The sequence below is a fragment of the Gekko japonicus genome, unplaced genomic scaffold (genome assembly GCF_001447785.1).
Source record: "Gekko japonicus isolate JY-2015 unplaced genomic scaffold, Gekko_japonicus_V1.1 scaffold15, whole genome shotgun sequence".
Lineage (NCBI taxonomy): Eukaryota > Metazoa > Chordata > Lepidosauria > Squamata > Gekkonidae > Gekko > Gekko japonicus.
In genome coordinates, this window is record NW_015165830.1 from 1,810,543 (window position 1) to 1,822,157 (window position 11,615).

The window sequence follows — 11,615 nt, forward strand, 5'->3', positions numbered from 1 at the left end:
CTCTCAGTTATCTTCTCCAACAAGCAAAGAGAGGCAAAGCTTTACTTGTATACTAAGGTTTAATTATCTTACTACTGCAGGCCAGGCAGCTGTCAGGTTGTCACAGATGCAGGATGATGTTTGTGTGATGTATCTTCACAGAGGGAACACTAGGTGATCAAAATTGGGCCACAAAGCTGAGAAGGGATTACATTTTTCACTCTTAATACCTTTCTGCCAGTGAATACACTGCTTGTAAAGCTTTTACGTGCTGATGCAACAAAGGGGAGATTTTGATATTTGGGAATTTTACAACACCTAACCAGCATTAATATTAAAAGCTCCTTGAAGATACAAGTCTCTGCATCTTCAACATTCACATCAACCATGACAACAATCTTCCTAAAGAAAAAGAAAAACAGCAGTTAAATTGTCCTCACAGTCCCTTTTCATGGAAAGGCTGCTCCATGTCCTGGTGTATGCTGCTGCTGGCAATTCAACATCAAGATTAGGAGACACAATTTCACTTCCAGATTTGGCTTTTGTTACTTACCATGTTACAGTTGCAAATACAGCAAGCAGGAGGCCAAACAGTTAGAAGATTGTGCCCCTTTTAATTATCCATACTGGATTATATTCTAGCCCAGTGATACTTGTATGTGGCCATACGGCCCCTAAGGGGTTAATCTACAAATCTTAGGGGGGCATTCTGAAGATCGGAGAGCAAATTGATAAATGTAGGCAGACCTTTTTGCCTGCTTGCAGTGGCTTCTGACAAACTGCAGAGAATTGTTTTATTTATACCTCTTATCCTGCCCTAAGGATAAAACCCCATGCCTTGAGTTTCTTGCCTAGGTCCTTAAAAAAGTGGCACAAAGCAAACAGGAATCAAACAGGAATGCCCTCTCTCCTCAAAACAACAAAACACAGTATCCCTCCATTCACGAGACTAAATATGTGTGAGGTGTTTCCAGAAGGAAAATAAAGGGGGCACTATAATAGCAACAAAGACAAAGGAAAAACTGGTAGTCCAAATAGTAACCGTCAGGATAAAATAAAAATGGCACGTGTTGGACAACTTGTTTCTTCCTTGTTTGCTAATACAATATAGCTATATAAAACTCCTTATCCGGAGTCCTGTTTTTATGGCCTAATTTTTTACTTGTGGTTTAGAAGGCATCTGGAGACAAGGCAGGGTACAGGGACAGTTGATTACAAGTAAAGAACCCCTGTCTGACCTGAATCCATTGATAGTTAATTTTCTGAAATGTTCTTGATACCAGGGCTGGATCCAGCCATCTGCTATCAGATGATGGTCCATGTCTATGTTCTGCATGCCACTGCCTCCAGGTAGTACCTGCTGACCTCCAGAAAGATTATTCATTGAGTCACGGGACTTATGTAGACAAACAGCCACACTAGATAAGTGAAGAGCTAGAAAAAACTGGGGGAGGGAGATCAGGGGAAAAACCATCCTCCCCCCTGCTAATTTTTCCAATAGAAAAATTGGGCAATTTGGGGGAACACGGAAAAAGCTCCCATGAAATATTTGTTGTTTTAAATTAAATGAAATGAAATGCTTCTTAAGAAAGGATGGGTACAAACCCAATTATGGACTGAAGTTCATTGCAAATCAGGCCCCGTTCATGGTTCGCGAGCCTGGGGTCATGCTATCGCATCTCCCACAAACTGAATCATTTTCATTGAGGTTTGTGAGCCAGACATGCTGGTTCCTATGAATCAACTGTACACACAATGATGGGGGTGGTGGACTTCTGCAGCCCCAGAAACACCAATAGAGGTCCTCCAAAGCTTGATAGGCAGCTCTGGCTGCCAACAAAAGACCTCCCATTCTGTTCTACCTCCAGCTCACACTCAGCGGCTTTCGCTTTGCAGCAGGCAGTTCGGCAAAGAGGGAATAGTTACTGTTAGAGACAGAGAGGGAAGGAATTGGAAGTCTGTATGAACAGTGTTGGTGCTTCAGGGCTCTGAGGCACCTGTCCCTCTGCTACAGACAGGCAGAGGGGCTCAGCCAGTGGGTTGCTCAGCTGAGGACAATGTTTATTCACCATGGGTTTGGCCCACTCATTCTTAAGATGTTTTTCCAGGAACTCAGGAAATGGGAAAACCCTCTGTGTCCCAGAGGTCCTGGGGAAATATTCCTTGCTCCCTTTTGGCCTGGATTCATCTGAGGGGGGGAATTACTGAATACCTCTGCTGGAGATTTTGGTTGTAGCTTTAAAGCAGCCAAGGTCTTAGTAAGAAGTTATTGGCAGGGGTCGTTTCGTAGCAACAGACTAACACAGCTAATTCCTCTGAATCTAAACCCACCACTCAGGCTCCACCCCCAAAATCTCCAAGGTATTGCCAACTCAGAGCTGGCGAGCCTATCTGATGGCAAATGTGGGGGAAAACAAGCAAACCACCCATGTCAGATAAAAAGGAGAGATACGGCGGGCAAATGGAGTCCCCCAGCAGACCCTCCACCACAACGGCAAAGGGCTCCCTGGCCAGCATCAAAGGGCCACATCCTGTCCCTGACAAATTACCTGCAAAACGGGGCTGCTCCGCTATCCCTTGTTGACTGCCACGCTCCGTCCAGAGCAGGGAGGACTCGGCTGTCCGCCCATCTGACCTTGCGGCTACAAGTCCCTCCTCACCCCGTAGTACCACAAAAGCCCCAAACTCTGAGCGGCCTCCCAGAGCCGAGCGGCTACCCCGGGAAAGAACGGGCCCCCGGCATTGTGACCTCAGTTCCTCCGTCTGAGCAGTGGGAAGAGCCTTTCTCACCCACAGCACCACAAAGAGAAGTGGGGATCCCCATCCCACCTCACTGCTCCTTGCACCCCCGTGGACCAATAAACAGGAAAACAGTGCTAAGCAACAAATTGCCTGCAAATCAAAGCTGCTTTCTGACTTGGATCAGGAAGGGTATAGTGTTATATACCCAAATGACATAGACAGAGGTAACAACATATAGAAACATTGGTTATAGGTAAAGGAGCATCATTTGAGTTGGCATTCATTCATTGGCATTCATTCATTGGCAGACCCCAATTAGGGGTAATGTTATATTGTTTATCTGACAAAAAACAAAGCAGTCTTCTTTGACCATCTTTGACCAAAAAGGCTCATGCTTAGATAAGAGGTGCAAATCACTGAGTTGCTACAGACTCTTTGGAACTTGCTATCATAACACATAAGTCTCCACTAGAGACAAAAGGCCTTCCAGATTCATTCACTTCACAGCCCCCAATCCTTACCCTGTATCTCTCATTAATGCTACATTCAAGGTCCATCAGTATTACAAGACTGCTGTTCTAGCCAAAGACACAGATAAGAAAAGAATGTGTATTAGCTTACTTTTACACAGAACTAGCTTTGGACTTTATTCAGCAAAAGAAAAGCAGACTTGCTAAAACTTTTCTTTCTAATACATTCTTTCTAATATTCAAACTATGCCTACATATGTATATATGTGCATAGTGTTATAGGTGCAGAAATCAAATCAACATGGAAATTAGATCATTATTCCTTGGTCAGTTCCATGCCCACATCCAACTAGAGTGAATCCTGTTGGATATCTTCATAATCCACTTTGGTTCCACCATGGGTAGGGCCCTGTGCTCACTAGTAGAGTGCATGTTTTGCATGCAGAAGGTACCTGGTTCTATCTCAGGCACCTCCAATTAGAAACTTTCAAGCATTGCAAGAAGCTTTTCTCTGCCTGAGACAGTGGAAAATGCTGGATCCCATGATCTATGGGTGCAAGCATCTGAGAACTTTCCTATATTCCCCTCCTCCAGCCATCCTTTCCAAACCCATAAAAGTTGTTTCTTGGGACTGCAGAATCCATGGGGACTGACAACTATGAGGGTTGTGGGTCTGCACTGAAGACGGCTAACCACTTTTAGTCTTCCCCTTCTCTCTCTTCTACAAGTGCCTGCTCCACTGATATAAGAGGCTGGATTGTCCTTCTTCCCCCTCTTCAGCGCAGACCCTGACCTCCATAGCTGTTAATTGTAGTCCCAGTGGGGGAAAAAAATTGTAGTCCCAGTGGGTTCTGCCATCCAGGCTATCAACTTTTCCAGGATGTGGAGGGGAGTGCAGGAAGAATCCATGACTGAATTTTATGGATCAAGGTCTGCCTCACTATGGGAGGTTCCTGTGCTTAGCTACTGAGAAGGAGAAGGTGGAATTGTACCTATATACATGGTTCTTTCTCTTGAGTTTTTAGAGAAGTGCTACCTATTTGAAGGATGACTGAGGAAATTGATATTTTTCTGCATACCAAGGAATTCCCCCAAATATGCAGAAACTTAGTTTATGTATTGTCCTGTATGATTTAGTAATTACCAGGATGCCATCCACTGTTCCCTCTAAGCTGAGTTAGTGTGAGCTAGCTCACATTTTTTTTAGCCTGCGGCTCACACACTTTTGTCTTAGCTCAGGATGGATGGCTCCAGAGCAAACTAACTTATGCAGTAGCCAAATCACACACTCACAACTTTAATGCCAGTAGCTCACAAAGTAGAATTTTTGCTCACAAGACTCCACAGCTTAGAGGGAGTATTGCCATCTATTACTCTTAGAAAGAACAAGCTGGGAGCCTATCAGGAAATGGGGGGGGGGGGGAGAGATGGACAATTTAGAATTTCACTTTATTCAACCCAAATTTCCCCTTCATGGTTCTGCAAGTTGTTGGGGAGATTGAACAAACTCATCTCCCCCTTCCATCCCTTGAACTGAAACATCTGCTATCAATCAATATTTTAATGTATATTCCGTCTTCATCAGACCAACATATTTATGCATAAAGTTAAACTTTATAACATTGAAAATACTGAAATCTTTAATAATGTATTATCATTAAACAGATAATGATATATTAATTGCTGCCAAGATATTCTTGAAAATATGTTGTAAATGGCTACAGTATATCTAGGTATTATCCTTATTGTCTTGCTGTGCATTTTAAGTAAAACCTTCTCTTAAAGAGCCTTCACCCTATGAGGGGAGGACATCTTGATGGGTGTTTCCCAGCCTATCTGTAGGGAGGCAGGAACCAACCTTTCCACTTCTGGTTCTCTCGGTGGGACACACTCCTCAACCCAGTTCTGTTTCTGCCTCACAAGGGAAAGCAGCACAAATTAGGCTTGTGCCTACGTTTTGTCTATTTTCAACCTAGGCCTCCTCCGTTTTCCTCCTCACCACATTTTCTCCCTTCCTCTTCTTGGTTCTCCTAGTCTGTTCTTTCCTGCCTTTTTGTAACCTTGGCTACATATGTCCAACCTTTTGTCCTCCCCGATGCTCCGGCTAGAGCATGTCGGATCAGGATGGCTCAGACAGATTTCTCTCAGAGGGTGAAAGGGAAGCTTCCCTCACCACTGTCAACATCAAGCCACCTCGGGGGCAGCCAGAACCACGAACCCCGCCATTCCTGGACCTCAAGACACGCCAAAGGAAAAGTGTGTAAAAAGGCGGCCTCATCCCCCACCCATGGCTTGCGGCATGGGTGCCATCTTGGATACACCTGCACTTCGGAGACCATCAGAGAGAGCAGGGGAAGGCTGCAGAGTGGCTGTGTCCACTTCCATAAGCCAGGCTATGAATGTCAGTGATGGGCAGGACATCCCTAATGCCCAAGTCATGGCAACAGATGCCTCCGGAGGTGCAGTATCACAGCTGGGTTTAGTCGTGAGTAACCCCAAAGGGGGGGGGGACTCCTTGCTCTCAGCTGAGCTTAAGCAGTTCTTAAGGCAAACCATGAGGGAGGAAATCTCCAGTTACTGCCAAACAAACCTCATGGGAGATAGTTCCCCATCTTCCTCCCCAACCCAAAGAAACTACAGGCAGGAAGATTTAGATTTAGATAGACCCCTCCCAGAGGAAGACAGACCTCGCTGGCTAACCAAAGCAGGCAGGAAAGATCATTACTCTGCCATGAGGGACCATCTGCATTGAGACCCCTTAAAAGAAGAGGACAGTGTTCTGGAGGACAGAGAGGAAGGGGAATTTTTGTCAGATGACGATGAGGAAGGAGGAGTTAGAGATACCAGAACCATCTATGTGATTTTTTAAACCTGGAGATTTGAACCAGTTCTTTACCATTTCCTAGTTTTCTAGATATGTACTCTGTTACATGATTATGATCTTTCTCCAGTATTCCAACTTCTTAAAGAGTATAAATGCTCTCTTGCCATCTCCCCCCCCCCAGGAAAGCTCCAATACTAATAAATTGTTTTCCAAGGTATGACTTAAATGCACTCACAAATAGCAGAATGATTCACATCAGATGACAAATTAGTTATTAAAAATCATTGCCACTAGTTACCTTTTAAATTATGTCAGTCCTCTCTAGTAAAAAGACTATTAAATGCTGAAACAATTAATTGATTCATTAAGTGAATATATGTACCCCACCTTTTTCAAGACACACACCCAAGAGTTAACAACTTCTTTGGATTTTCAATAAAAATTACTGGTGCATGATTAACACGATTTATTTATGTATTTATTTATAGTTTTATATTACAGAAAAAGTTACAAAAGAGCAATCAATCCAAGAATTAGTTCTCTGAGCAGTAACTGTTAGGGTTTGTATGGGTGGCACCAAAGAAGTCTGATTAGTGGAACTGAGGTACTGTGTGCATTCTTATGTATACATGGAGCAGAGGTTCATGGACTTACCTATCCATCTCATTAGTGATGTCATAATCTGTAGATATTTTGTTTTCTGCACATTAAAAAAGGTGAATGGACCCAACAGGAGTGTAAAAGCTGCCTGAAACAGATAAGGAACAAAATTTAGACTTAAGGAACTCGTAAGAACATAAGAGAATCCAATGTTGGATTAGGCCAATGGTCCATCCAATCCAACACTCTGTCACACAGCAGCCAAAAATACCAGGTGCCATCAGGAGGTCCAGCAGTTGGGCCAGGACACTAGAAGCCCTCCCACTGTTGCTCCCCCCAAGCACCAAGAATACAGAGCATCACTTGCCCCAGCCTGAGAGTTCCTATCTATACAATTATATCATACAATTATAGAAGTATACTTCTAGAGACTTATATAACAGAGTATTTGTCTGAGCTGTTCTTTCTTTAACAGGAAGACACCCTGCTTAGTGGTCAAGCTGCATGCCTGATTCCTGCCTCGGGTAGAATCAGAACATTGTCTGCATTTGGCTCACAAACATTTGCTATGGCTGCTACATTTCCCCTTTTGTTTAATCTTATATGCTGCAAACCATTCCAGGAGAGTTAAAACACTGATGGCTTGACCCCAAAGATCTTTGGACTATAAACTAATGAATTTAAGATATTATGGAATTTTATATTAAATATATAGCACACAGAAATTATATCAAGAATGACAGAAATAGAGATCATATAAAGAAAACAGAAAAATCAAAATAAAATTATAGCAGGCAAAAAAAAAAAAGATTGCCATTCTTAGAACATAAGAGAAGCCAATGATGGATCAGATCAATGGCCCATCCAGTCCAACACTAACATAAGAACATAAGAGATGCCAATGTTTGATCAGGCCAAAGGCCCATCCAGTCCAACACTCTGTATCACACAGTGGCCAGAAATACCAGTGCCATCAGGAGGTCCACCAGTGGGGCCAGGACATTAGAAGCCATCCCACTGTTGACCCCCCCAAGCACCAAGATGACAGAGCATCACTTGCCCCAGAGTCCCTACCTATACCTTGTGGCTAAAATACCACTCTGTCACACAATGGCCAAAAATACCAGGTGCCATCACTTGCCCCAGACTGAGAGTTCCTATCTATACCTTGTGGCTAATAGCCATTGATGGACCTCTGCTCCATATGTTTATCCAATTCCCTCTTGAAGCCATCCATGCTTGTAACCACCCACCACCACCTCCTGTGGCAGTGAATTCCATGTGTTAATCACTCTTTGGGTGAAGAAGTACTTCCTTTTATCTATTCTAACCTCTCAGTAATCTCATTGAGTGCCCAAGAGTTCTTGTATTGTGAGAAAGGGAGAAAAGAACTTCTTTCTCTACCTGCTCTATCCCATCCATAATATTATAAACCTCAATCATGTCACCCCTCAGTCGCCGTTTATCCAAGCTAAAGAGCGCTAAGCACTTTAACGTTTCCTCATAGGGAAAGTGTTCCAACCCTTTTATCATTCTAGTTGCCCTTTTCTGCAGTTTTTCCAATGCTATAATATCCTTTTTGAGGTGTGGTGACCAGAACTGTACACAGTACTCCAGATGAGATTACACCATTGATTTATACAGGGGCATTATGATACTGGCTGATTTGTTTTCAACTCCCTTCCTAATAATCCCCAGCATAGCGTTGGCCTTTTTTATTGCAGTTGCACACTGTCTCGACATTTTCAGTGAGTTATCTACTGTGACTCCAAGATCTCTCTCTTGGTCAGTCTCTGCCAGTTCGAGCCCCATATCAACGTGTATCTATAGTTAGGACTTTTGGCTCCAATTTGCATCACTTTGCACTTTGGCCACATTGAACCCCATTTGCCATGTTGTCGCCCACTCGCCCATCCTTGACAGATCCCTTTGGAGTGCCTCACAATCCTCCCTGGTTGTCACCACCCTGAACAACTTCATGTCATCTGCAAATTTAGCCACTTCACTACTTACGTCCAACTCCAATTTAATAAAAAAAAGCATCGGACTGAGTACTGATCCCTGTGGTACCCCACTGCTTACCACCCTCCACTGAGAAAACTTCCCATTTATGCTCACCCTCTGTTTCCTATTAATTAGCCAGTTTTTGATCCACAAAAGGACTTGTCCTTTTATCCCATGACTATTAGGCTTACTTAGGAGCCTTTGATGAGGAACTTTATCAAAAGCTTTCTGGAAGTCAAGGTAAACAACATCTATTGTTGCTTCAATTTAAAATTGTTTGCTATTCTTCTATCTCCAACACAGATAAAATTAGTTAATTATATCAAAGTTCAATGGTGTTCTTAAGCTGGGCATAATTTCTTCATTTTTGGGGGAAATGTTCAATGCTTTATAGCTTTTGGCTGTTGCAATTATGCTATACATCAGTTTATTTTAATCCTTTGTTAGACTCAGATCACCCGACAGAAGAACGAGAGGATTTAAGGATAAATTGTACCCTGTAATTTCCTTATTAAGTATATGTACAGATCATTTTATTTTCAGTTATCAACAATATATAAAGTCAGCATCTACGTTGCCAGTACCCCATACTGTATTACGCTTTCGATATGATAGAGCCAAGAGCCTTTTCATACTAGAGGGCATGAAACTGGATGTACCATTCACACAATTACAGTTTACTTCTCCTGTTTCCTTCTAAGGAAACAATTTCTTGAAAGCATGTTTTTCAAAACGTATTTTAGATCTTTTGTTTTCCGTTTTATAGTCTTAACAGCTAAAGGCAGACTCATTCTAGACTTGATTTCCATGTATACCACATATTTCTACTGCTAAAAAATAACAATCACATTCTAGTCTTACCTTGTGCATTTCAAAGGTAAAGTTACCTAAGATATGGTAATAATTAAAGTTAATTAAAGTTGACACTACTAATGGGGAGATAAAGGGACTAAGGAAAAAACTAGACTTTTAATGAGCTCTTTATGTCTGCTGCTGTCCCTTGTTAGACCATTATTTAAAATATTAAACATCTGTTTGAGATGGATTATTTAATATAATTTTTATGGCATTTAATAAACTCCTTTAATGGTTTGGGCCTACATATTGTGACTACTTCTCTTGGCACACACCTGTGTGTATGCTTACGTCAACCCAACAATCTCTTCTGAACAGTACATCTTCTCAAACAGTACATTTATTCTCTTATCAGAGACTGGGCTTTTTCCATAGGTGCCCCTCAATTATGGAACTGTCTCCCTGAAGCAGTATGTTAAATCCCAACACCTTTGGACTTTAGAGAAGCCTGGGTATTCCAGAAGGCCATCTGCTGATAGTTACTGGATGGAGTAATGGTAACTGAAATATTGTTTATTGCCTTTGAGTGGTAACATCTGTAGAATGTTGAGGTTTGTGCAGGAAATTATATTTTTAACTTTTATGAGTCAGTTTTATTTTCATTATTTATGTACTGAAGTGTAATTATACTTTTCAAAAATGCTACCTGTTAGATACGCAGACCCTTGCAGAAGAGCAAGATATAAATATTTTCAATATCTATCTATTTAGTACTTCTCATACAGTTATCACCTTAAGCAGAAATTAGAAGCAAAGAAAATATTTTAAAAGACCTTACTCAGTATTATTTCTCTTACATTTGATTATTGTGCCTATAAATCTTGCTACTGAGAGGGTGACACGATCATTGGTATCCGATAGTAGCCATGACACCTGGACTCGCACATTTAGCAGTTCCATATCTTTAAGTAAAGGGGTGACTATTTTCAGTAAATATATATCAATAGATGGTTGTTTCTTAGCAATTTCTCTTGAACTCTATATTTGTGCTAGGAGAAAAAAGAAGTCCCTTTGTTATTTATTACTGGAATACTCAATATAATAACAGAAACTTGGAATGGCATAATTTTTAATTGTAATCCTATAATGGTTAAAAATATATTTGAACAATTTCATCTTAGCACAGTTTAATAAGACATTTTTAGCTATTGTTAATCTTCATTTTACAGGTGATAGGAAAACTTGTGAAAGTCCATCAATCATACTGGCCCACTTTATGCTTCTATTGGTCTGCAAAAGTTGATGTTAAATAGGTGTAACCCATTGGTTGCTCTTTAATCATCCTATCTGGGAAGAAAGAGGAAACAAATTGCCATTCTCTATCTATTTAACTCCTTATTCTTTCCAGTGAAAGGAAGAGTCACCAAAGACCGTAAGAGGAGAGGGGAGCAGATGCTAAGAATCTGATGTATACCATGCTCCCAACCTCCAGTACTATCCAAAGTGCTTTAGAATGAACATTATAATCTGGGAGCTGAGTGCTTTGAACATAGTGTGCTTCTGCTTCAAATGCACACAGAAAAGAGCTAGCTCTCCCTTATATATAAAGTCATAGTGGGCTCCAACGTTCCAAATGCACACCTTTAGTGTTTGGCCGCAAGAACTGTCAGTCAGAAGACGCTGGCTGGGTTGACTGGCTGCTCTGTGCAGTCCCGCCCAGCGTTTCAAGGTCTTTTGCATATTGGACTTCACTCCATTCCACACCTCAAACTCCCCCCCCCGCAAGGCAGTTGGAATTTTCAGTTGAATATGGGACCTGGTGTATTCTGAGGTAAAATATGTTCTCACTCACAACACATCATTTCCCCTTCAACAGAAACAAACCCAATAGCACAATCATGCCACATCACAAAGAAGACAGATCACACCACAAGCAGAATACCACAAGGCAAAAAATGATAGGAAAAGGTGCCAGCAGTCACCCCATTACTGCCACAGAGAGCACTTCAGAGGATGGTGTGCAGGTCCCAGGTTCACGTTTTAAAAGCTGCCTGGGGGATTATGGACCATTCACACACTTTCAACCATAACATACCTCATAGGGTAGTTGTGCGGATCATACGGGGGAGAGGAGAATGATGTCAGCTGCTTTGGTTCCCACTGCAGGGAAAGACTGCCCTTTCCCTAGGCAGAGGCTGGGG

The 11,615-nt window shown here is 42.0% G+C and overlaps 1 protein-coding gene across 1 annotated transcript in view; it reads right to left on the reverse strand.

Moving 5' to 3' along the window:
- The window catches only part of TMEM104 (transmembrane protein 104), a 128,154-nt gene that overhangs the window by 40,035 nt on the left and 76,504 nt on the right, over positions 1 to 11,615 (reverse strand). The window contains exon 9 of the mRNA XM_015410733.1: positions 6,670 to 6,763. Within this exon, the coding sequence (XP_015266219.1) occupies positions 6,670 to 6,763 (94 nt within the window). The remainder of the gene's footprint in view (positions 1 to 6,669; positions 6,764 to 11,615) is intronic.